The following is a 27,497-nucleotide window of genomic DNA, read 5'->3' as shown; positions in this document are numbered from 1 at the left end:
CATCTATGTATAAACGACTGTGCCGAATTTGATAAATATCGGGTTACTATATCATATAACTCCCATAGGAACGATCGGTGGAAAACAGTGACTTTGATCAATATCTTCGTTATTTCCTATGCTAAGATTGTTTTTCCACTTTGATGGCTAGAGGTAAGGAAAAAGTTACCAAAAAAGTTGCAAGGGTATACAAACTTTGACGTGGTCGAAGTTAGCCCCGGCCCTCTGGCTTTTTAGCCACACATATTTGGTGTAAAATAAAATTTTTCATACATCACAAACTCGAATATAAAAAAACTCAATCTTTAAATAATACTTTGTCATAAGAACTAGGTGAAAATTTAAAAGATGATTTTTATGACATTGGCAAAATAGTTGAGATCGAAGCAAACAACATTAATATTGCTTTAAAAAGTCTTCAAGAACCGGAAAATGTTTTTATTTTAAGTACTTAATCGGAATAAGAGTTTGAATAAGAAGTTGTAAAAAATTGTTTGAAGGTTTTGAAAAAAGAAAAAAAAACTGGTATTGTGCAGTCCTTACTATAGATCTTAATTGAAAAGAATAGCAAGCAAATTTAAAACAATCGGTTATAGAAGATTATTGTAAGACCAACAAAAAACAGGTGCCAAAAATGAAGACACAAACTTATTTTTTTTTATTTAAACGTAATGTCGATAAACTATTTGTTTTTAAAACTTTAAAAGAACGAACACCTACCATAGTCAAACAATTTTGTCGGTCCCATGGATGTTTGCTTATGGGAGTGTTTACTGTATATATGTAGATTTTGGTTAAAATACATTTTCAATTGTTTTTCACATTTTATAATCCCAGCTCCATAAAAGGTAATCGATACAACGTGAATTATATATCAACAAAGATCTGCTCATTCAGTTAATGGATTCTACGACAAGACAAGTTAGTACAAGACAACCTAGTACAAGAATAATAATCCTTTTGTTAGAATCAGAAATCATAAGAAACTTTGGATTTAATCACCTCCAATCATGTTTTGGAACGTAATCTCTTATTTTGTATGCAGCAAATGTCCTGAGCATTCCCAAGGACATGTTAAGCAAGGGCCAGGCAACTATAATTGATATACATTTGCTTGTTGACTTTATATATATTTGTTTTAAAGTTTTCGTTTTCTTCACATTTTCATTTTATCATTCTCAAATACAATTTTCATAATTACATAAAATCTAATTTATAGCTGTTGTATAAGGTTTTTAATTTTGTTTTTACTTTTTTTTTTTTGTTTGTTTTTCTTTTTGTGTTTCAAATTAAAATTTGATTATGTATTGATGAAGGCGATTCGACAGCATCAACGATAAAAATATATGTATGTATATTTTTTTATTGTTTATCTGTTTTGAATGGGATAACTTAAAAACATAACTTAAGTGGCTGTCTTAAAGTTAATAAATCATAAAAAATCTGGGTTATATAATAAGGCCTATGCATTTAATCATTAATTAATCAGTTATTACTCTATATAGTTGCGCACAATTAACACAAGAACACACGCACACATACACATACACACACACACACACTCTCTCCACGCATGCAAAACGCACAATTTGTATATAATGACTATATATATATACGATTTCAGAGAAGGGCAATTTTTTAAATAAAAATTATATAGTCAACAGAAAAGTGTTTAATCATTTTAACGCTTTCTGTTTTGGTGTTTCCTTTTGTTTTTATAGATATTTTACATAAGAATTTTTTTTTAGTCTGCTTGGTTTTTTTTAAGTTTAGTTTTTTGTTTTTTCAAAAAAAAAATACACTAAAAATTTGCAGTAAATTTTTTTTTTTGATATTTAGAATTTTTTTGGGCGAAACTAAAAACAAGTTGTTATTATTATTATTATTTAGAAAGAGAGAGTGAGAGAAACTAAAAAAAAAGAGGCAAAAATGCAAAAATGTTGGCTTATTGTTGTTGTTGTTGATCTTCCTTTTCTTTTCTTTCTTTTTTTTGTTTTCTTGTGCGTTTTCTGTTTTTTTTTCTTTTTTTGTCACACGAGTCAGGTGTAAATATGGCCAGAGGAAATTTTCTATGAGTTTCTCTTCTCCTTCCTCTTGAACTGCGAGTAACCGATGTCGATGATGTATGTGGCTGCTGTTGGTGGTTAATGCTGGCGGCGATGGAACTTAAAAATCAAAACTGACGCCTCCATCACCGAACTGGAAGAATGAGCGGAACATTTGATTTGGATTGAAATCAGCTGCAAAAACAAAAAAGGAAAATATATGATTATTATTTTTGTGGATAATTTCCAAGAGGTTTTGAACTAACCCTGCTCTGATTCCTCAATATCTTGTCCATTGTCGTATCTAGCCTTTTTACGCGCATCCGACAATATGGAGTAGGCCTCGCCCACCTCTTTGAATTTGAGTTCCTCATCTTTCTTCTCCTCGACACTGCTATTGGCATGCCTGTCGGGATGATGGACCAAAGCCTTTTTACGATAAGCCTTCTTAATCTCATCATCGGTGGCATTGCGACCAATGCCCAAAATTTTATAGTAATCCTTTCGCTTGGATTTCTTAAGAGCGAATTTCGCTTCACGCAACAGACGTCTGATTTCGGGCAATTTTTCCAATTGCAATGCCAACTCATAGTCGGCCACAGCCTCCTCGAACTTCTCCAGATCACTGTGGCAGCGGGCACGCAGGAGTAAGGCCTTCAGATATTGAGCATTCAGTTCTAGGACACGAGTGCAATCGGCAACAGCCTCTCGTTGATTTCCAATACGCGTATTGACCAAGGCTCGATTGTAAAGCAATTTCGAGTTAATCTCCTTATTGTGAACATCGATTTTCAAGGCATCCGTATAGACAGTGTGTGCCTCACGATATCTACTCGACTTGAAGAGCATATTGCCGTTCTCTTTCATCTCTTTCAATTGTTTGCACTTGTTGCGCATTTGCTTCGACTTGAAATGATCGGGATCCAATTGTAAAGCACGTTCGAAATGCAAAATACCCTTCTCCAAGTTATCCGTATAGTAGAGACACAAACCACGCACATAAATTGCATCGGCCGATGTGGTATCCAATTTCATAACTCCCACAGCAATATCCAAAGCCTCGTCACAGCGTCCCAAATAGGCCAGACATTCGGCCTTCAATAGGCGATATCTAAAGGGGATATCAAGAAATTAGTTAAAGTGTTTAGAGAATAACTTAAATCGATTCAAACTCACTTAAGACACGCTGGGGACAATTTGAGGGCACTATCCAAATAGTAGACCACATTGCGATAGGCTTGTGTATCATAGTTGGTCTGTATGGTGGTCTCCAGTTGACGCAGTGTGCTCAGCGCCTGCTGTTCGGCACTAACTGCCGTGCTCTGGGGATCCAGTTCGGTAACCGTTTTCACTGCCTGCTCCGTGCCAATGATGTCGCCCAGGGCTAGACAACATTTCGCTACACGAACGTAGGCCTTCTCGAAATTGGGATCAATGCGTATGGCGTGACGAGCATCGGCCAAAGCGCTGTTGTAGTTGAGCAACATCATGTAGCAGGCAGCTCGATTTCCGTAGTAGGCAGCCGAGTCCGGGCATAGGGAAATCGCATCCGTATACAATTTGAGAGCATTTTGATAGTTTTGAGCCTTGTATTGGTCGTTGCCCAGTTTCTTTTTCTCTTCAGCAATGCTGCAAGTAAAAATAAAGGCGAAACACAAAGACGGTAAGTTGTTAAGTTGGCATAAAACAAAAAGGGTGGAGGAGGAGAAGGCCTCGGAGGGGGAGGAGTTGTCGTCTATGGGCTATACATGTAATTTGAAATTTTAATTTTATGAGCGTCAACAACAACAAGCACAGACGAACGACAATAGCACAAGAGAGCCGCAGGGAAAAGCCTTTTCTTTAAGAAAATGGCACAACAAAAAGCAACAGGAAGTAATCCGCTTGCTGTGTGAAGGGCCACATTGGTTCAAAAGTGACAGGAAAAACCTCTAAAAGATTCCCCACCGTGCTATCAGCTTAAACGTTTAGATCTAACGATTTTTAAAGAAAACGAATTATAGATTTCCTCTCAATCATGTATATAGTAAAGTCTTTAAATCATTTAATATATTCAGAAATGAATATCGTAAATCCATTTCTAGCTATCGATTTTCACCTAGTAAGTAATATTTGAAATTTATCTTAAGAAGCGCTTTGAAGGAGTTAAATTTAAAGGAAGGACACAACAAGGAGTTAAAATTAAAGTTCATTGAACATTTTGGAAATGAAAAAATAAAATTTGAATATATTTGTAAAAAAAAGGTTACAATTTCTTTATTGATCGAAAACTGTTTTTAATGAAATTTTGAATAGACTTTCATATTTTTCTTAAGGGAAATCAACTTAGTTATAGATTTAAATACGTTAAGACCTTTTTTTCTGGTTTTCAATTTCAAATAAATTTTTTGGATACGGAACTTAGATTTATTCTAGCTTCCAGTTCTAAATCATTTGCCCTTTCATCAGACAGCGTGTATCATCATCTCATAAATATTTCAATTTTAATTTTCAATACCACAGCGACTTAGAACATTCGTTTACTTTGCCGATTTCAAAAAGGTTTTACAAATAAGAGAAGAGAAGAGAAGAGTTGACTGTTTAGGTTGAATAGTTATTTATATTTTCAAAACCGACAACACATTGGCTTAAAATCATTGTTTATTAAATTATACATAAATTGAGAAAAATAAAAGAAAAAAAAAATTGTGCCTCTGTTTATGGACAGTGGAGGATCCGGAGGAAAATTATGGAAATTTCCTTTGCAAAACATTTTTATTTTCGAACAATTTTCCTCACAAAATTACCGATTCCAACGCTTTTTTCCCCCGATAGTTTCCTTGCGTTAAACAAACATTTTTTAATTTAACAGTAAAAACGAGGCTCTTCATCTCAAAATTTTCTAATTTTTTAAGCCCTTCTAACTCCAAACTCTAATATACTTATGTGAAAAATTGTTCTACTTCATAAAAAGGATATAAAGAATAAATTTATCCTCATAGATCGAAAAAGGAAAGATTGCCCATTATTTTTAAGTATTCAAAATTATTTTCCTAAACTTTTTCTGAATGAAATATTTCTCTTGGATATTTTATAGTTTTAAATTTATTTATTAACATGATCACCTTATGCTTTCTTTATTCGAGCGATAATTAATAGTTTTTAGTGATAGTTTTCATTCTCATATTCTTATTCTCCTATCCAGTACTACTATTTAGCAGAAAAAACCAAACCATTAGAAAAATATATTTAAGCGATCAGTACATGCCCGTTTTTTTTTGTTTTTAGATTTAAATTAGTATTAAATTAAACATTTTTGTTATACCTAAAAAGAATTATATCTAGTTAAAGCAAGTTATTTAGCTAGTGGTTTTTTCACCACTGTAGGAATAGTAGCATAAGTGCAACAACCCGGAGTCCGGACTCAAATGGGCCAAGAAAGAAGGAAATTATGGTGCAGCCGCCGTCATCATCCATACAATGGTCGCCAATAGGGCGACACTAATGCCAGACCAAAAAAAAAAAAAAGAAGAAAAGCATGAAGGAAATGCAAAGAAGAAAACCGAAATCGCAAAGCCAAAGAAAATTTCAATCATCCCACTCCTCCCACCTCCTCTGTAGTGTCGCTTTCAATCCTCTACCTACACCTATCCGACCAATTGTTGGAGTTATGCCAGCGGCAGACAGGGTAGACGAGCAAGAGGGGGGCGTGACAGTGGAGTGTTTACAGTATTTTTCATTGCATAAGTGTCGTCATCGTCATCGACGATGTCGTTATCGTACTTAGTTGTTATTTATATATGAAATGAATAACCCATTAAAAAAACCAAGAATAATGGAAATGAAAAAATTTGACATATTTTATATATTCGAGAAATCATTAAGAAAATGCTCGAATTGCGTGAGGATAGAAGAAAAAAAAAAGAGTCAACAATTTGTTAAGGGTTTTGTGTTTGTTTTTTTGGCAGCTTTTCAAGCCCTGGAAAAAAACTTTTAATTGCTGCCATAACTTGCCGCAAAGAGGTCGCAGCCGAAAAAAAAAGAATTAGACTTTAGGGGGCAATGACAGGGTGAGTAGTGGATAGAAGCCAACGATGGTCGCCGGGGGGAAGGGAGGGGGGACACTTCAGTTAGCAGCAGTTTGCATAACAATTAGAGAAAGCACCATAAAAGTCAAATTTTGTGCGGTTCGCCATTCCTCGTTTGATTGAAGAAGAACATTTGCCAACAACACAAAAAAGTAGGCAAAGTCATTTGCATTTTCACAGCATAAACTAACAAGCTAGCAAAGAGCGTTGAGAGTTTACCCTCTCTCCTCTCTTCCCTCCTCTACACGGCGGCTTGCCAATTCGCATTTTGGCAAACAATATGCCACATCCTATCATCTAGCCAGCCAATTTCGATAAAAAGTCATTTGAAAATTGCATAAAAACTGATGAACATCAAGTTCGTACATACCTACACTCTTATACCCTGCCCTCAACCCGCGAGCAAAATGGATACAATAAATTGTTTGATGACTTAATCGTTCACAAAAGATTCAAATTAGGCAATCAGATTAGATTTTTAATCTTTGGACTCATTTATAATAGAGTGATTCGAACTAACTAAAATTAGTCTGAATGTATTAAGCAGCTTTTCTTTAATTAATTGTGTTTTCATAGTTTTGTAGATTTAGCCAAAACTGTTTTAAACTATTAAGTTAGAATTACAATCAAAGGTATCGGTTCAATTTTCATAAAGTAGTTTTGAATACATTGGGTAATTATAAGTAGTTCTATTTTATATAAACACTTCTCTTTAAAAAGGAAAAGCATATTAAGGATACTGCTCGTTAATCGTACAATGCCTCCTAAATACTGCTTTATTGTACAATGCCTCTTAAACTTTAGCATGAAATAGTGTGGCTGCACTTTTAATGCTGCAAAATGCCAAAAACTTACTTAATATTTATATTAAGCATTCTTTTTATAACAAACTACTTAGAGTATAAAGAAGTAAATGAAATGAAATTCAAAGTTGATTAAAACCTTAAACATTACGTATAACAGGTCCATAGAAACGGTCAAAATAGTCAACATTTACGACAAAACTAAATATAAGTATAAGTTCAACAACATTTCAAAGAGATTTCAGCTCTTTTATGGAGTCAAAAACAAAACGAACTCGGAATACCTTTAGTTTATTACCCACGAAAAAAAAGTAACAAACAGAAAATGAAATGTTTAACAAATTAAAGTTGTATAAGTATTTTGTGGCAAAACAAAAATGAACTACAAAACAGAGCCATTATTTCGTTCAGGTCCTAACAAATATACCTTTATACCCTTCTCTCATTCCGTTTTCATATACGTAATAATACGAAAAAAAAGCAGGAGAAAAAAATTTGAAGAGCTGATTTAAATTACAAGAACATGAAAGCCAAAAAGTCCAGGTTAGATAAATAAAGCGGAAAATGGAAAGCAACCTCAAAGCAAACGAATGGCGAATTGCGTAGATGGTAAAATGGTAAAAGAGGCGGAAAAAATGCAAATTTAAGTACCTGTATACGAAACGTGTGTCTATGTGTGTGTGGGTTTTGGTGTGCTTCAGGTCATAGTAAAGTTCAATGCGCGATAAGCAGACGAAGCGACTTGAATATTCGAAGCGTTAAGTAATGAATGAGAGACGGACAAGGAGTGGCAGACAGAAAACAAGAGAGAGGGGTGATAGAGAACCTGACTAATATGAAGGAGAAAGGGTTCTAAAGTTTCATGAATATGTAAAAATATATGTGTACGATGACTGCGTGCTGACGATAGATGACGTTGTCTCCCCTCCTTGCCCCCAATGTTCGTCTTCATTTCACATTCATCCATTTGGTTAGAGGCAAAACTTTCCTCTATGCAAAATAACATGTCAAACTGTCGAATCAACTTATCAGTTGAACAATTTGATGGTTGCTTTTATAAAACTTGTCAAAGATCACACTGTGTGAGAGACATTCATTTAATTTTAAAAATTAGTCTCTAACTAAGTACAGATAGATATTTAAATATCTACAAAAGTTTCATCTGTTTTATAGAAGAGAAATAATTATATGCAATTTGTCTTTAATGTATAAACCGTTGATAGAATTCAATCATAGGTGCTTTCTAAATTGTGGCATAAAACAGTGTGGCTGCATTTTTCAATAATTCATTATCACAAATCTATACAAACTAATCGATTAATTATGAAGTTTCTCAGGCTTAGATGATAGATAAAATAAATAAATTAATTAAAAACTATGTTTTTTATGATTATATTGAAAAAAAACTTGATCAAGTTCGAGAAACTCTATAATTAAACATAAAAATCGTTAAAAACATATTTTATATGGACAAACCAATGTTTGTAATCCGATATTTTGCAAAAACTTCAACAACTTTAACATCAAGTCTGAGAAACTCTTTAATTTATTTATTTTATTAGTTATTTCACATCTTTTTCGAATAAAATACGACAAAATAAACATGAGATATATAGTGTGGCTGCATTTTTTTAAAGAAATATTGAAGAATTTGTATTGTAGATAAACCCAAAATTACGTTTTTAACTTAAATTCTAAAGAAAACTGTAGAAAATCATGCGAAAATCATTTAAACCTGCAGGAGAGGAAGAAAGATTTCACTATTTAAAAGTTCGAAGTTCACTTTAATCTTTATTTTTTAAGCCTTTACACCTTAAAAGGCATTACTGCTTAATGTTATTATTTCAAAAAACAATTAAACACATCTTTACACAGCTTATTAAGCATTTAAGTAGTTTCTAAAGGATATTTTATATTCACGGTGTACCACTTGAATATAGTTTCTATTTATTATGGTTGAAAAGTAATCCTTTGTTTGCACACTTAATATCCTTTTCACGACAATCATTTATCTCGGTTTAAACCACTGTGGATAATATGCTTCGCCTCACATTAGCTTCGTCCTGTCACATCAAATTTACTGTTCTTCCGGTAGCTGCTTTTTCGCACTTACCGCGGCAGAAATGTAAATTCCTCCGAACTCATATACAATTTATTGAGCATGGAGCAAAAAGTCAGACTTTAAATTCCCTTTTGTTTCAACATATATACATCAGCTCGTTGCGTTACACTTGAAAAATGTTATTTCTTGAAACAATATCACACGAAATTTGAACAATTGTCACGTAAACTTTTTGGCCAATTAGTGTCGTTATAGGTTTTTATTATTTTTTTTTTTGTTGAAAGTATCAGAGAAATGCAATTTTATGCCAGAGATGGTTAATGATGGTTTGGTTGGTTGGTTGATGATGGTTGTGCTGGATGGTGGTTGGTGGTCTCTCTGGGAGCCAACGGAAGCGACTGATGTTGATGCTGTTAGCGATGATTTTAATGCAATGGCACGTAGTGCAATATCAAACGAGCAAACGACTCGAACGACACGAACACAAAAAAAAAAAAGAGAAGAGAAGCGAAACGACGAAGACTCCCAGAGTCTGCCGAAATGCCGGCATTGCAGCCGTGTCAGTTGCAGCCAGGCGACTGCTGTTTGCCTGCTTTTTGCACGCACTGTGCGGCACACAAAAAGAAACCAAAGAGAACGAAGAACCCATTCAAAGAGAGAAAGAGAGAACGTTGCATGAATAAAGGCAGGGTAAATTCGCTGCAGGTGGCACTAACGATGCATCAACCACCCACTTCTCTTAAACTCACTAAAAGCCATTTGTGTTGGTCAATATAACAATAACAATAAGGGGTACTTTGAACTCGATGATGACTCTATTTAATACCCTAACACAATATACATACATACATATACAAATTAATGGAGCTTTCACCTCATACATGTACAAATGGGAGGGTCCTTTTGCAGCACAGTAATAACATAGATAAATATTTAGTAAATGTGTACAAAATATGCAAAAGGAAATTACAAAATGAAGACACTTATCTATCATATGAGGTTTAAGGTTTGTTTTAACATGAAATGAAACCAATAATTTTACTTTAAGAGAAAAGGTAAAGCCATTAAAGACAAAAAACATATGAAAAGGTTAAGAAGACCAAAGGAAATAGCAACATTATTAAGGATACTTTTCTACTTCAAAATATTTTTGACAACCCATTAAGTATGCAACGTTTTTTTGTCTGTTTTTTTATTTGGGTTCTTTAATATGAAAATAGGATTCACATTTAGTGGAGATTGCTACAGAAATATATAGTTTATATATTAAAAAAAGAATAGTAAAAAGTTATAAACTTATTTTTATGAATTTAATACACCAAAGTGACAAATGACCAATCCCATTAGACGGCTCGGGAAAGTCTTTTTCTACTTGATTAACTTCTGTATTTCTGTATTTTTTAGTTCTAAATAATTTTAAATTTCATTTGTAAGAGGATAGAGGTTGCTAAGTAACTATAGTATGTATATCGATATTTCCTATTCTGCTATACCAATCAAGTTTAAGATAATATTGATTATCAGCTTCTGAAATAAAAGTTTAAGTTTTGAAATTCTTAAGCACCAAAGCAATCTTTGGGATTTTGACTTTGGAATATAATATTTCGCAAGTCGAGTTATTTTAGCTCTTCTAGACTAGTTATTCGAACTACTATTCCAGCTATCTAGAATAGCCATTCTTACTGCTCCAAATATTATACCTAAGAGACATCTAAAAGTCCAAATTCCAAAGCAGTGTATTTAAGTATTGAAAAAACTTCAACTTTGTTAGCATACTTATTTAATATTCATTCAAAATCTGTTTGCTTTTTACAATTAAGCTTCCTTCGAGAGCACGCTCTGAGTTGCTCTTCATTTTAAGCTTTTGTTGTTTAAGTATTTCCGCATAAGTTCTGTAATCCATTAACTCTGATTTAAAGGGCATTTACCAAATCTTTCAACGCTATCCACAACCTCTATCAATAAGGCAACAAGGAACAAGCTAAAGGAGGCGTAAAAGCAGAAGAAGAGGTAGCAGTTTCAGTCATGGACATGACCTGCCACAAGATAAAATTGGTTGCCACAAAAACAAAAGTTCTCTCACCTCTCACTACCACAGCTGTTACCATGCACCCATCGGGTGAAATGGTATATTAAAAACACCAAAATGTATGTATAAGGCAGGAGAAAGATTTTACGACCCCAAAAAGTATGTATTAACAACCGACTCGATCTAGTCATGACCGTCCGTCTGTAATAGAGTTAGAGTCACTAAATTTGGTATGTAGAGTCATGTAGTATGTAAATAGTTAATTTCAATTTTGGCCACGCCCCCTTACGCCTTCAGCTAGAGACGCGCAGATTTCGAAAGTTTAACTATTAAAATTAAAGTCAACAAATTTGGAATGTAGACTTATTTAGTATGTAGTATTTTTTTACTTGGTGCATGGTATACCGAAGTCGGCGAGACGACTTTGCTGACTTTATTTTAAGTAAAGTTTACGCACAGTAGGTCAGCCAAATGCTGAACCGGAAATGAATGCTGTGTGCAGACATAATGGCAGCCAAAATGGGAAAAACTTGTCAATATAAACGACAATGGGGAATAAAGCTACAACTTAAAGGGGGGGAAAACTTATCAAGTTAATGAACCTAGGCCAAGTGACAATTGTTGAAGGGAGTGTGAAAGAGGAAGTAAAGTGTAAAGCAAACAATATGGAATACATAATTGATTCTAGCCTGACAATAGCATCATCATAATGATGATGATGATGATGATAATAATCATTGTAATCATCATCATCATCATCAACATGTAAAATGGAAGAGTTCGTGTTCTATTGACACTTGCTTCAATTGAATTTATGTTTACGAGTTTTGGGTCATTGCTCGAACCATTATTACTTGGATACTATACACTACATGGCCATTGGATGAGAGAGGGAATAGATAGAGAAATCTAGAGAGAGTGAGAGGGAGAGAGAGCGAGATATGTTTGTATTTGCCAGTTGTCAGCTGAGTGCATATACAAATATAATATCTACTATGCACATACTTGTGTAAGTGACTGTATGCGTGTTGTGTGTGTGTGTATGTGTTCTATATTTATGGCTACAACAAATATGAATTTATGTTTTGGAATGTATTTCATTTCATATACCATTTATTTCTAGATATATGTAGGTATATATGTGTATAGGTATGTGTATATGTAATTTAAGTGCATTTGTCACGTGCTTTAAACCGAATGTAGGACAAATTTTCATCTGAAGAATGCAATAAAATTTTCAATTTTATATTTTTTGCCCTTAACACAATTTTCTTTCAAACGAATATGCAATTTCATATTTCCCTTAAGCTCATTTAGTGATTTGCCTAATGCTCATTTTAGAAGGTTTCTAATAAATTTCTTGACATTTCTAACATTTGAAATATATATTCAATTTCTTATTGATTAGTTACTTTTCTATTACTTTGGCAACTTTTAAAAGTGTATAAAGTACATTTTCACAGATTGAACATTCGGTTTTAATTACATCTACAGGAAATGTTGTTTATAAAACTTTCAAGACATGATTTACTTGTTACATGAAGCTGTCAATAGGAACTTTTAGAGAACTTGTACATAATTTTACGACACAATATGTGTTAACGCTGTCATTTGAAGTTTCAGGTTTAGTTTTCTTTTAGATCTCCTAATAAACTTTTGATTTTTTAACACATTTGGCATGTTTTAATTTAACATTAAATTGAAATGTATACTAAATAGTACTTAATGTCTTTAAACTCTTTTTGAACCGATTGCTACCAATCAAGCATGGATGATTAACTACAGTTTTCTTCCGACTACTTTCTTTGTCCTGTGTATGTAGATTCGCTTGGTTATGGCATTAAAATAACATCCACCGCGAGTCCTTTAGCAATAAAAGATCCAAAATGTAAGTTTTTCAGGACTAAATGGAAACTATAAGTTCACTTTCCAATGTGAAAGTAAGGACAAGAATGGAAATTGGTAAAAAACCAGCATATTTACTGATTCCTAAAGATAAAAGCATGTTTGAATATTTTCGTTAATCTAACTAATTTTGTAAAACAATATGTTGGCTAATTTTCAACCGATTTAAGTAAAATATTTTAATTATATTGCAAGGTAGCATTTTTCAAATGGGCATCAAACATTGGAATACTAATAAACAAAAATTGTAATAATTAATATCGAACCGGTTTTTCTTTAATCACATAGTTTTGCAAAAATTAGTTTTAAGAGTTTGTTTGAATTAGAATTTAATAAAATTAAGATTTATTAGAATACTTTGCTGATCTTTGGTATTTTTTACTAACAGATGGCAATGAAAAGTTTAAAAAATAGATAAAAGTTTCTCCTGAAATCGGCTAAATATTAGCAAAGATCGCAAGCTAAGAGTTTTCGAGAATTTCTGCTAATATGGCTAATCCGGCACTGCGTATTATTGATTAACTTTTCTATCTTTTTTTGTATTCCAGATATCCTTTCCAGATCCTTTGTAAATGCAATTGTTACCATAGCGATTTTTAATTTAAATAAACTTACAGTTGCGTTCGTGTTTCTTTCTTTTCAAAATTATTGTTATATTATCAGTTGTGGACTAGTCCTTCATTATAACGTATACGCACTGTGTTTCAGAAGTAATAACATTTCAGATAATACTCTAATGAGAGCTTCTTAATTATGTTAAATATTAAATTGATGAAGTTATATTCCCCAAGGATTAAAGCTTCTGGAAATTCTAGTTTTTCTCACCTCCCATATTATCTGGGCGCCTTAAGCCTACTATGGATATAGGGTAGACATAACAATACCGAAAGTTCTATTATAACATTTCTATTATATAGCGGTAGCTGTGATTTCATTTAATTTTCAATTTCTTCCACAAACCCAACTAAACTTTAAGACAAAACTAAAAAGTCTCATTTGGGTAATAAGCAAAGAAAGAATGTTTAAATTATTTCGATAAAAAAACTTTTTAAAAGTGAATTGTGAAGTTCTATTTTGAGACCTAATGTATTGACAATTCCCCATACATTATTATGATTTTTATATTTTCATAACATTAAAGTAAAGCAGAAATATGATTTTCGCTTGCTAAAAAGTATTAAACTCACTTAAAGCTCATAGACAAAGAAATATTTGCTTGGTGCTAACAAATTGCACTCATAAAAGTGGATCATAGCTTCTTGAATTCATAAAGTATGCAAAATAAAATGGTATGTTTTCAAAACTATGTCTCTTGGTCTTTCTCTCCTTATCTCTCTCTCTTTGTTCGTTGTCTCTCTGTGTGTTTGAGTACCCATGTGAGTCATTTGTTTGAAACAAACTGCAATAAAATGCATACAAAATTTAATGCCACTGCAATTTAAATGCAATCTGCAACGCCTACAGCCAGTTGCAACCACAGCAGTTAAAGCTGCAATAGCAGCAGCAAGAGCCAAGAGGCAAGCGGGAGGGGGGCACATTAAAACATTCATGTCGGGCCAATAAACGACACACCCAAAAATGAAAGAAAAATAGCAGAAAAGACAACAGAAAAATAAAAATTATAGTGCGGTAGCCATTTGTACATAATTTTTTGGTTTTTGAGAATTTCTCGTTGGAGCCACACTGCGACCCAAATGTGTAGCCAATCTCCTGCCATGCCGTCGACATAGCCAACATATGTGACCTACCCCCACCCGGATGGAGAGTAGTAAAAATTGCAATTTCTCAGGCCCTCATACAGTTGGCTGACATTTAAAAAAGCGAAACGGCGCATCTGCTTTTCGTTTACATAGACTACATCCACATTTGACGCACTCGCATTGGTGGTCATTGCACTTTTTAAGCATGTGAAGGGCATACACCAAATGATTCATTGAGATAGTTCGAAAATTATCGGAAATATAAGCAAATTTTACATTCAAAACAGTCGACAAGAATCACAATCTCATTTATCTTATCATTAGTTCGCGGTGCGCCCAACAAGATATAACTTGGTTAATTCTATTATTCTTGGAACAGTCTTTTATCTTTTGAACCTGCACGCGGCACTACTACATTGAAATTTCTAATATATAATGGACTAGAGCACTCAATCAAACGTCATTTTATACACTATTCTATACACTATAACTAGTGCTTTTAAGATGGCTGAGTAAAACGCATACGCATCGACATAATATTTATACTTTATGGAGTCGGAAACATCTTCCTCTTTGCGTTGCAAACATCTGACCAATTTTATAATACCTTTTGGAAGGGTATGAAAATCCTCATTTTCACATAAACATATACATTTTTGATAGACTTGTTTTATAGACCATCATTTAACACGTAGCTAAACCCATGAAGTTTGCTAAGAAACACTCCAATTGGCCACTGGAATAGTACTGGAATAGTAGATGAACATATTCTGGACTGACTAGAGCAAAATCGTGTTATATTGAGGGACAAGTTCACGAATTATAATTAGAAATTGAAGAGTACAGTCGGATGTACACAAAAAAGGTTTAGTTGTTTTTGAAAATTTTAAACTTTGAATTTGGTTGGCACCTACTGTGCTATTATTTTTACCGCAGCTGTAATTCTCTTAGCCTAGACTTGACCACTCTTCTTTAGAGAATCGAGACTTCAAGCCGAAGGGTTATTGATTGGATCGATCTCGTATTGGATATTCTTATAGACACTCGGGAATTAACGTCAAAAGCTTATTGATGGTAAAAAAAAACAATAAAATCATGCAGTATCAGTATCCCAAAATCTGTTATATTCTCTTCACAATTAACGAAATCGTCTGCTATCAACCTGAATGACGTAGCTCATACAAAAAACCAGAGGGCCGGGGCTAACTTCGACCGCGTCAAAGTTTGTATACCCTTGCAACATTTTTGGTAACTCTTTCCTTACCTATAGCCATCAAAAGTGGAAAAACGTTTAAGCTAAAAAGGCTAATGTTTGCGAAAAAACGGCCTACATAGGAAATAACGGAGTTATTGATGAAAGTCACTGTTTTACACCGATCGTTCCTATGGGAGCTATATGATATAGTTACCCGATCCTTATCAAATTTGGCACAATCATTAACAGATATATTAAACTAACAAATGTTTAATTTGAAAGCAATCGCGTCAAAAGTAACGAAGTTATTCACCAAAGTCACTGTTTTCGAAAGATCGTTCCTATGGGAGCTATATGATATAGTCACCCGATCTTGATCAAATTTGACATAGTCGTTTATATGTGTAATTAACTCACCAATATTAAAATTCACGACAATCGCTCAGAAAATAACGAAGTTATTAAGAAAAGTCACTGTTCGTGACTTTGCCTTTTGTATGGGAGCTATATGATATAATGATCCGATCCGGCTGAATCCGAGATATACAACGCCTGCAGTATATACAAGCCTACATGCAAAATATCAGCTCCGTAGCTCTTACGGTCTAGGAGGAGTTTGCGTTGATCCAGACGGACGGACGGACGGACGGACGGACGGACATGGCTATTTAAACTCGTCTCGTCGAGCTGATCAAGAATATATATACTTTATATGGTCGGAGATGCTTCCTTCTATGCGTTGCACACTTTTGACCAAAATTAATATACCCTTTTTGCAAGGGTATAATAATAAGTGTCAACTGATGTTGATGTGGACTCGTTCAGTCTATTTTGGCCTTGGTCTATTTTACGTCTATATTATATTTATGTTTTCGTAAAGGCATAAAAAATGAATCCAATCAAAAATCATCAAAAGACCTACATATAACGCTATTAGACAAAAATAATTATTAAAAAAGCAAAAGAAAATGAAAACCCAAAACTAACTAGTTTCGGGTAGGGGTTGAACTATAGTTTCGTCGATTTTAGGTATTACCTCTACTCCTTACACCGTCGAGCTGCTTGTAGTCCACTCGGCGGTTTACTTATAAGTCACCAAAGCTATAACTTTAAAGCCGATTTATTAGGAAAATATAGAATAGTGCGCCGAAATATTTCACACAGCTTCAAGTGACGAGGTATTCTACCACATATCAAAAATTCATCCAAATCGGTGATCGCATACCTGAAGTTCCCCTTGTCAGAAGAGTTTATAAGAAAGTTTTACTGTGTAGACAAGCAGTCTAAGCTGTTTTCGCTATGCGCACAGAATTCAAGCACTTCTTAAAAGTGAATTTAACATGAAATCTGTTTTAGATCGAGACGATTATCAGGCCTTCTTAACAAGAAAGAAAGCAGTATATTAATTTGCAAGGTTGACAAAATAGTTTTCCATTTAGAATTTCAAACCGAAAACTTAAAAACTAACTTGTAGATTAAAGACTTGTATTTTATTCAACTAAATTGCTTATCACACAATTTAAATAAGTGAGGTTAGATTTCGCACATGTGAAATATAAATGTACATATGTATATAAATAAATAAGATTACATAGACATGGGATATATATATATATATATATATATATGTATACTATATACAAGTAGGGCACTCTTTTCAATTCCCTTTCTTTCTGTGGTCTTATGTTTCTATATTATTTTTCGTTGTACATTTTTGCGGATTGGGTTCTTTTTTTTTCTTTTTTTGCTTCTTTATTCGTAAAAATAGAACCGAGTGCGATAAAAAAAATAAAAGAAATTCCGTTGGCACTTACCTAAACATTTTCGTTTAGTACGATAACTGAATGGATTGACTACGTTGTATATTTTCTATCACAATGAGCATTCGTAATTCGTATCATATATATTTTGGCCTTTTCATAAAGAAGACATATATTAATACCCGCTATATAGCTTTGATCACACCCTGAGAACTGATGTTGCACACTTTTTTTTTTGGCTTTTAATTGTGGTTCCTTTTAGTCCAATGGCATCGAAATCATATCATACTCGAGCATATAATGGAGAAAACCAAAAGCCATAAATTTCAGCTGAGTAATTTTTTTTTTATATTTATTTAGATCTACATATATGTTTTTGTTTTGTTTTGACAAAACAGTCGCAGGGAAAACGAGAGAGAAACCCCTCCCCAAAACCCAGAAAAACCAAACCGAACCCAAACCGACCGATTTGATCCGACAATTTGGCGGCGAGCACACGTCAAAAGCCAAGTCAGAAAACGCACTGCCAAAATAATTGCAGTTGGCCCAACGTTGTCGTCGTCTTGGTTGTCGGTTATAAGAGTTGCTGCAGCAACAGCTGATCGTGTTACAAAGAGCTTACAAAGAGAGGAAGAAAGTAAGAGAGACAGAGAGAGAGCTGAAAGAAAATTGTAATTGTCATGGCAAGTAAAGAAACCATCTCAGAAGAGTCTACAAGAAAATTGTTTTTATTTCTGTAGGTAAGTAATCTAAGACTGCTTAGGCAGAGAACACTGGTTCTCTATGTGCACAGAACTGCTTGATGTCTGTTGATCGAGACGATTCTGAAGCCTCCTTCACAAGAAAGAAAGCAGTATGATATTTTTTATTTTTGACACTTTCTTTTGTGAATAAAATTTCTTGAGTTAAAAATTAATCAGAATTTATATGAATCATTCGCGGCTTTGTATACTTTGACCTGAATTGAATAACCATCTGGAGTTCAATAAATTACTGACATATTTCCATGTTTTAAAGTTAATAACCATACAAAATTTTGTATTTAATGATTCAATAAATTTCATAAGGTGTTATAGATGGTGATGGCAAACAACGACAAACAAAAGACAATTAACGATTATTGAATAATACGTTTAGTCTTAGCGAAACAATTATTAATTAGATCAAAGAAAATTTAAAAAAAAATCAATAGATAAGATAGAATAGATAATCAATAAGATATGTACTATCTATATATCTATGTATCTTTAGAAGATACTTTAAAGACGACTAAAATTATTATTTATTTGAAGTTGAGGTGTTTGCTTTTTTATTTATTTTTTTTTTTTTAATAAACACTCAAACCTAAATTAGTCGTATATTTTTGATTCTATAGTTTCTAGTTCTCGGTAAATGAGCTGTCTAAGTGGCCCAGTCAACGGGGATCCGGTTTTGAATCCCAGATTCATAATATGTAATAATTTTTAAGGCTCATAAATAAGGTCAGCATCTTTAAGTTGGTATTTGAATACAAGGAGTTTTATGACTTATTTTTTTGGGTGTCTATTATCATTAATATGCAATTTTAATATTAATTTAAAAAGTATTTGGAAACCTATATTTCGAAACAATGTCATAATTGCAGTTACTAAAGGAATCATACTGATTCTATATTGACTTCAATGATATTTCAATTGAGGCATTGATTATGTCTCAAGTTAATGATTGAACACTAACGTCCGGACTCGATGGAAATAAATACATACGTTTTTGCAGTTTTAGCATCTTAAAGAATTTTGAAGAGGAAGAAAAGCACCAACAGGAGAGGTGAGAAGGTCATTGAGGGGGGTTCTAATAGATTTTAAAACGATTTCAAGTAACTTCCAGCATTGTATTGACAGCTCCATAAACTCAAGCTTGTTTATGACAAGGCATCAACTTTTCAACGAAAGAAAAGGCCGGAAGCATTTTCATGCCACATTAAATGCACAATTTCCCTATCTAAAAAGCTTATGAGATGAGACGGCGGCAATCTTATCGCGGCCATTTAAGCAATTGCTCTACAAACCTCTTCTAAAAACCAGTCTAGAAATAATTTCATATCAAAAAGCTTAAATAGCTTGTCATGGCGACACCGCCGCGTAAGATGACGCGTTTTTTTCGTGTCTAATACAAAACATGTAGGAAAAAAAAACCCGAGACATGGTTAAACACTTTCCCAAACAGGCAGCAAAACAAAAAAAAAAAAAGAGATTGTCTATGTAAATATCCACACTTTATGGGTGAAATGCGGGGGCTGGAAGAGGAGGGGAAAGGGGGGCTATTGCCGATCTGGTTTCCATTTCACCTTGAGCCATTTGTGTGTCTGTCTGCTCAGTTTTCTTTCTTTCCTATGTTGGCAGCTTGTAAATTACAAGTGGCGACATTTTTACAGTTTAACAGCTACTTGCAATAGTTTTGCATGCCATTACAGTTTTAGAGTCCATACTCTTTTCTCACCTAACAGAGGATTTTCTTTTATTTTATTTTCTAAACATCTTTCTTGTGCAATTTTCATGAAAACAACAAAAATGAAAAAATGTATTTTTTTGTTGTTGTCTGTTTTATTTGTTTTGTTTATTTGTTGGGATTTTTAATTGCCTTGTTTTTCTCTGTGGAAACTTTCACTAAATTTTTGTTGTTGTTTTTTTACTCATAGGCTTTTGTGGCTATTGCGTGCATTTCTACTGATTGGCAGCAAATCCAATGCACTTGTTGTCTATGGGGGTGGCAAGGGGCGGCGGGCAGGGGAGTTGGTGGTGTGCAAGTGAATCGGAAATTAATCTTGCACAGTTGAGTGTAAAAAAAGGAGAGGATAGAGATTAACTTGTGGTTTTTCATGGAATGATTATTTAATCCACACAGACAAAAAATGTGTATGCATCGAACTGTAATATTTAATTACTTTTTTTTGCTTTGTTTTCGGTTTTATGAATAAATTGTGTATTTTTTTAAACTATATTTCTCATAATTTTCAAATAGAAGTTGAATTAAAACTCAATATTGAAACAATTTGTTTGAGAGAAGGTACATTTCTAATTTATTTCTTGATTACTTCATGGCTTACGTAAGCCTTACTTGGCAGACAGTATCGATTCCTATGATATACATTTTGCAATTACATTGTAGCTTACTTTTATATGGGCATGGCCGCTTTTCACCTAAAACATAAATTACAGTAGACAAAAATGTCATCAAACACTCCGTCACTGTATTTGCTAAAAAAGTAAGCTATAAAGAAAGTGATTACAAAACTATTTACTATTCAGAAAAAGTAAGCTACATTATAATTCATTACGGTTTAGCTAAAATGTGATTACTTACTGTTAATAGAAAAATAAAATCACTTAATAACCTCCTTATTTATGTTCAAAAGTAAGTGGGCCTTCGGGGACCAATCACCAGTAAAAAGGCAGGACAAGGGGGTGGACTACTTATTAGACACCTGGTCCACATGCTGCAGGATAAGGGTCAGTATATCGTCCAGCCTGGAGACCATATCGCAAGATCTTAACTCACGGGATGCTGAGGTCTCCGTGGATGACAATTCTTATCAAAAGTATTCGTAGTGCTCAAAGTAATAGTATTTAAATGCAACAGGAATTTACAACTAAATCTTTTTACTATGGGATGTTTGATTTAAGTTTGTTCAAAGAACACTTTAAATGACCTTTGATCGCTTTGATGTTTATTTTTAATTGTTTTCAACTATAGACACTCCCCTCTAATCAATTAGAAAGTTATCAAAGTAGTGCATCGTTGCACTACTGATACTTGACAAATGCGAAACAATTACTGAACAAAAATTACTGATAAGGAAAAGAATATAAATATATATTCATTCAGAAAGCTTATCACTAAACCAAAGAAAATGGTGAAATTGCTAAATGGGCCCTGGAATGATTTCCAAAGAGTAGATCAAAGATCAAATATATATTGCCAAGCCCATAAAAATAACATATGTTGATCGAAGAACTAGTCTTCGGTTCAACATTTCTCTTTAAGGTCACAACAACTTTCTTTTTAAATTAAAATTTCATGATCTCCCGCTTTTTGCAATTTTTGTTGTTCTTTTTGTTCTTGACAATAAAGCCATTTTTGGTTTTATTAAAGAAAATACAAGTAAGAACATTAATTAATTTTAACTGACAAAAAGACGAAGAGGAAAACACACGATTCACGCCCTCGCATTTGAGTAGCGGGAAGTCGAATTGTTTAAACAAAAAAAAAACGAAAAACAAGAAAGAAAAAGAAGAGGGTCTAATGCCCTCATCATGAACTTGGTGAAATTTCAAGGAAATTATATTTGTGAAAATATGAAAAATGTGATGATAAGTGACATTACTCAACATGGTACAGAATCAGAAAATATTCTTTTAAATCTTCTTCAGATAGATAAATAAACAAGTCAAGAATTTTTCAAGAGGTTTCTTTGGGATTTCAATTGACCTTGCGTTTACCTTTTAAAAATAATAAATAAACAGAAGAAAACCCACACCAAGCATCAAAACAATTCAGACTACCTATTAAGTAATAATCTTGATTAAAAAATTACCTGACAGACAAACAATTACGTAATGTGTGGCAATAATTCTATTGAAGCCAAATCGATGGGCAAGTGAGGTAAACGGATCTAACCATAATTTGTTTCTTGCCAAAAAAAAACTAAACAAAAGCAAATCAACTAGAATCAATAATTTAATTGACCCACTTTTCTAACAAAAAAAAATGAAGCTAATTGCATACTCTCGGACAGCTCGTTTAGAAGTTGGAGTGCTTTGCGTGTGTTTTTGGCATGACTGTGGTAAGGGGGAAGGGGGGATGGCGACTGACAGAAGGGAAACAAACTTTATGAATTTGGGTTAAGCGGGTTGGTAGGTAGCAGGTAACTAACACTTTTTTGTTGACTTCTTGTAAATAGAGCGAGAACAAATTGTTTAAGCTGCTGCTCAAACTGTAAAGTACAGCTCAAACTATAAGTTTCTGTTTGAAGGTCTAGAAATCTAATTGCCATAATTGATAGACACATTAAGGTGACTTGGTAACATAAATTCGATAAGTGAGTAAACGAAAAGAGTTATTCACTAACTGAACATGTTATATTCCAATTCTTTTTTCTTTTTTTGGGTATGCTGATTCGTAATACGAATTCGTTATTTGACGTAATGTCCAGAATTGTTAAAATCAGGGACCCTTTAGTCTTTAAATTATGCTCCCTTTTTGCAAACATTACTAATTAATAATTTCTTAGATTCAAAAAATTCTTTAAAATTAAATAAAAAATTCTTCTTCCTTTTATGTGCAAATTTCACATTTTTGAACCCCACCAAAAGGTTGGTGTAATTTAGAATTTATTTTAATTTATTTAGACCCTCTTTGATATTTTGTATATTGCTTTTAAATTATTACTTTAACATACCAAATATATAAATAAGTTGAAATAATAAAGTTTTTGTACAGTATTATGTTCATTTAATACTATAAAATATTGCAAATGTAATTATGTTGAAAAATTTCATCACATTTTGTTTGAAAACCGAAGGTTATGAATAAAAACACAGCACAGGTCGTATAACAATTTTTTTAAGGCTTTTATCATCATTTCATTTAATCATTGCTCTAATTTTATGATATTACCACAAACCTTTGGGACTCAGTTTTCTGAACTTAGGACTTGCCATATCATTTTTATAAACGAAGTTCTCAAATTTTCAGGCCTAATATAAATCTGTCCATGAGCTTTGAAGATATGATCGGGCCTCTTCATTCTTTAGCGAAGTCTGCTGATGATAGAACATAATGGTTCTTGAAATAGCTTTACAGACACCTTTTGTGCTGCGATAAAAAAAATCTTAAAAATTAGTAAGATTTATTGACCCCAAGCCGGCTAAAACCCAGTTTAGGGCAGAAATAAACCTTTAGAGAGACTTTGGGAGTTACTAATGAAAAATATGGTAAGCATAGAAAAGGATGTTTCTTAAAAAAAGCATGGAAAAAGCTCATCTACATTTAATTCTACCGGTTTGGATATATATTCCTTTTTCTTTTTTGACTACCTGTCTAAATCGACTAATAAACGTGTTTCCTCTGACCCTCTCTGTCACGCTATCTCTCTCTCTCTCTCATTTTTTATTTCATCACAGTTTTGTATAACATAAACGGGTTGACGCTCATCATCAAGATTCCGAATAAGTACAAACTTGAATGAGTCACACGAAGAAAAAACTTGGCGAAATTTGTTTGCATTTTGTGTTTCGTTTTGGTAATTGTGCCGAATCCTTGAACCTTGTCGAACTTTTTTTAATTGTTAGACCAAATGCAAAATTAGATAATTGTCAAGGCAAACAAAGACAGACACAAAAAGTCAATAGTGTTTTTTTGCTTGTTTTTGAGTTCATTCACATTGAAAAAGTTTCCGTGTGTGTGGGCAAAAACTCATTAGCGAATTGGAGCGTGACTGTACCTTGACTTCTTTCATGTGAGGTCAAAATGTACACCTAATATATATTTAGTTTATATATAAGTAGGTACATTTTTTTAAAATAATATTATTTACTTTATTGCAGGTTCGGATTTAATGACTTAATAATTTGTAGCTTGTTCTTATAATCAATTATTAGTTTTATAAATTTTTGGTATCAAGTTTGATTTTTATTAAAAACTTGAATTATATTGTTGTTTTATCAAAAACAAATATTATATTTCATTATCAACATTTTTTGTTGCCTTCAGCGTTGACTCATAGACAACAACAAATCAAAATATGAAGTGAGAGTGAGTGAGAGAGAGATGTGTGCGTCATTTTGCAATCGTTGAATATTGGCAGCAAATAGGAAATTTCCAATAGTTGGTTTATTCAATTTCCATATAATGCAAAATTCTCATGGGGAAATGGCGAGATATGCGGAAATGCAAAACTAACTAACAATTTAATGCATTGTTTAATTTGATGCACATTAGAATCGATAAAGTAAACCTAATGAAGCGTTGCGAAGGCAAAATTTTTAAATGGCTTAGAATGAATCTGTGTTTTCTGATCATTTGGTTTACGAGATAGGAAGAATATTACAATTAGTACTATAACTTTAAAGAAACAACATTACCAAAATTGATTAATATGTGCTTATTTATTCAATTAAAACTTTTATAGTTATATTTTAACTTTTTTTATATTATTAAATACTTTATTCTCTCTTGAACAGATTAATATAATGTATCAGTGCATTTCAGTATTACGTCGGGGTCACCAGTTATGAAAAACTATCAAAAACTTGTAGTTTACAGGGATGACCAATACTGAAAATGTCTATATTTGGGTTTCATGCATAATAGAAATTTTTTTAAAAGTGATCTTACATCGGGGTCATTAATTAATGAAAAATTTATTTTATTATTAATCTTTAAACATTAAATTATTCTTTTTTTCCCGAAAATGACCTCGAGCCTTGTTCAATCGAACAATTGAAATAAATATGTCGCTAAAATAAATGTTATTTGATTATTCTTTGAAGAGAATATGTCAATACGATTATTAACATACATTCTCAAAGGCTCAAAGTCAATGTTTAATGGTCTTCTTGGTAGAAAACATTTTTCTTTTCCAATTTTATTGAGAATATTGTTCTTAAATGGTTTTTTAAAATTCGAAATACTTTGGAAGTTACATACAGATGGCCAACTTTAAACTTAAAATGCATTTATCTCGAAATTACGTTTTTTGAACTTGCGGCATAAATACAGCTTGATTTTGATGCAACAAACTGCAATTGACGCAACATGTCAACTATTTGGTCCTAACCACATTCATAATTTTTTGACTATTTTTTTTTTTTACATATAAAACACAAAAGAAAAAACGTCAACAATGTTATTCAACAAAATTCCAAAAGACGGAATGTGTTCAAGACCAGATTTACATCTATGTGGAATCTAAGGCCGGCATAAACTTTAATTCTGTTGTTTGTTTGATCAACTTTGGAAGCCAATATCTTTTCAAACAACCCTCGTTCTAAAGAACTTATTTTTAACTTTAATTCTGTTGTTTGTTTGATCAACTTTGGAAGCCAATATCTTTTCAAACAACCCTCGTTCTAAAGAACTTATTTTTAACTTTAATTCTGTTGTTTGTTTGATCAACTTTGGAAGCCAATATCTTTTCAAACAACCCTCGTTCTAAAGAACTTATTTTTAACTTCAATTTGTTGGTCAATATAAAAAAAAAACATAGTCCTAATAACTCTTTTTGTTTTCAAATGATTTTTCAGTCGTTCGAAAAGCAATCCCCGAATAAGAAGAAGGTTTTTCCATACACAATATTTAAATTAAAATAAAAAGGTGTAGATTTTGGGACGAAATTGATCAGAAAACTGATCTATCGCTAATTTCAATTTAATTGTTGTGAGGATTTAATAGAGATTTTTTTTATTGATATCCGTGTTAAAATCAATCGTTAATAATTATAGTTCTCCAATCGTTTTGTATAAATGATCATTGCAATTAATTTTTCATGGCTGGATATCAAACTGTAGCAGTCACTCTCAAACTGTAAGAAGTAAAATTTCTATGGCTTGACGAGCGAAGGGCATAACAAGGAGAGGGATGAAGGCTAACGTCTTGTGCATTGGTTTGATATGAAGTCCCATACAAAATTATTACGGTGCACACAAATACATACAAATGGCAAACAAACGAGTTTTTTTGCCCACAAGAACAGAAACAATAAAACAAAAACAAAAACAACAACGTCAGCTAGCAACACAGACATAGACAGAGATAAAAAATGATTGTGTGACTGAGAGAAAGAGTTGGAGTGTGGGTTGGAGGGGAAGGGGGGGTGCTTGGCTGTTGCAGCTGACTGTGATGGGCGTTTGCGTTGGCGTTATTGATGCTGCTGCCCATGACCATGTCAAAAAAAAAAACAAACGCACTGACTGAGAGAGAGAGAGAGACACACAACAGAGAGAGAGAGACGATTACATAAATCGTTATCTGGAATTCTAAAGTTTGACATTGACTGTGTTAAGGATTCAATTGCTATTACTTACGTTGCTGCATCCTTGGGTACAATTTGCTCCGCATCGGGCACTTCCTGGGTCTCCACGTCCATTTCAGATGTCGTTGAGGTGGTTTCCTCACGTTCGCTGTCGCTTATCTCAATGACTTCAGATTCGTCCATGCGGTGGAAGTGGTTAAGTGTATATATATCGCTCTCTCTCTGTCCTGCTCACAACACCAATAAGAACAATTGCAAAATACACAACGTGGGCGTTAGGCCGAGAGGGGGGTGACCGGGACCAGCGGGCAGTATTAAGTCAACTGGCGCGTGTTAAACACTTTTTTTTTTGTTCTTTTGATTTTGTATTTTTCTTTTTCCTTTTCTAAGTGTGCTTTTGCATATGTATGTATGTATATGTATGTATGTGATAATTTTTTTCACCTTTTTTTCTTTTGTTGCTTTTGGTATTCACACGCGCGAGTTTGTCAATTGATTTTGTTGCTGTTGTAATATTATTGCACTTATTTTGCGTGAGTGTGTGTGGGTGTGTATGTCTGAGATAACTGCGAATTTTACTATTTCTGATATGCACAAATCGCAAATTCAATTAATTTCGACAAATTTTGACTTGGCCCGAGCAAAAATTACAAATGAAATTAACGACGAACGAGCGATGGCAGCGTGCTTGTGAATTAGTGATGGGGAAAACCATCGATGGCACCATCGATATTATCGATGGCACCGATGGAGTGCGATAAATCGATGGGAATTTTTCGATGTCGATGTTGAACATGTTGCAAGGGGGGTCGCAACTCGATGGAAGCATCCAACATGCAACAAAAGAGTGCAGTTCATGCAAAAGAGTCCCCAACTTCGAACAAAAGAGTAAAAATCTGATTCAAGTGGACGGTAACCAAT

The 27,497-nt window shown here is 33.3% G+C and overlaps 1 protein-coding gene across 3 annotated transcripts; it reads right to left on the bottom strand.

Moving 5' to 3' along the window:
• Nucleotides 1–1,980: 1,980 nt before the first annotated feature.
• LOC6643892 (dnaJ homolog subfamily C member 7) lies at nucleotides 1,981–27,282 on the bottom strand. 3 transcript variants are annotated; one of them, XM_002066840.4, is made up of 4 exons: nucleotides 26,629–27,282; nucleotides 3,222–3,674; nucleotides 2,312–3,156; nucleotides 1,981–2,240 (listed from the first exon to the last, which is right to left on the bottom strand). In XM_002066840.4, exons 1-4 carry the CDS (start codon nucleotides 26,757–26,759, stop codon nucleotides 2,167–2,169), a joined length of 1,503 nt encoding a protein of 500 aa, XP_002066876.1. In that variant the 5' UTR covers nucleotides 26,760–27,282; the 3' UTR covers nucleotides 1,981–2,166. The 3 variants fall into 3 exon arrangements, with proteins under 3 accessions (XP_002066876.1, XP_046866404.1, XP_023032375.1); XM_047010448.1 differs by lacking the exon at nucleotides 26,629–27,282 and adding an exon at nucleotides 17,621–18,009; XM_023176607.2 differs by lacking the exon at nucleotides 26,629–27,282 and adding an exon at nucleotides 9,029–9,093.
• Between the last annotated feature and the right edge of the window lie 215 nt (nucleotides 27,283–27,497).

The sequence above is a fragment of the Drosophila willistoni genome (assembly GCF_018902025.1).
Source record: "Drosophila willistoni isolate 14030-0811.24 chromosome 2R unlocalized genomic scaffold, UCI_dwil_1.1 Seg167, whole genome shotgun sequence".
NCBI lineage: Eukaryota > Metazoa > Arthropoda > Insecta > Diptera > Drosophilidae > Drosophila > Drosophila willistoni.
The sequence above is the reverse complement of the archived record's forward strand: the minus strand, read 5'-3'. Positions and strand labels throughout refer to the sequence as shown.

Excerpts from the sequence above, each read along its gene's own strand:
- LOC6643892 (XM_002066840.4), bottom strand. The coding sequence starts at position 26,759 with ATGGACGAATCTGAAGTCATTGAGATAAGCGACAGCGAACGTGAGGAA. Across the intron at positions 3,675-26,628 it reads GTACCCAAGGATGCAGCAAC|CATTGCTGAAGAGAAAAAGA; the intron begins GTAAGTAATAGC and ends TTTTACTTGCAG. Across the intron at positions 2,241-2,311 it reads TATTGAGGAATCAGAGCAGG|CTGATTTCAATCCAAATCAA; the intron begins GTTAGTTCAAAA and ends TTGTTTTTGCAG.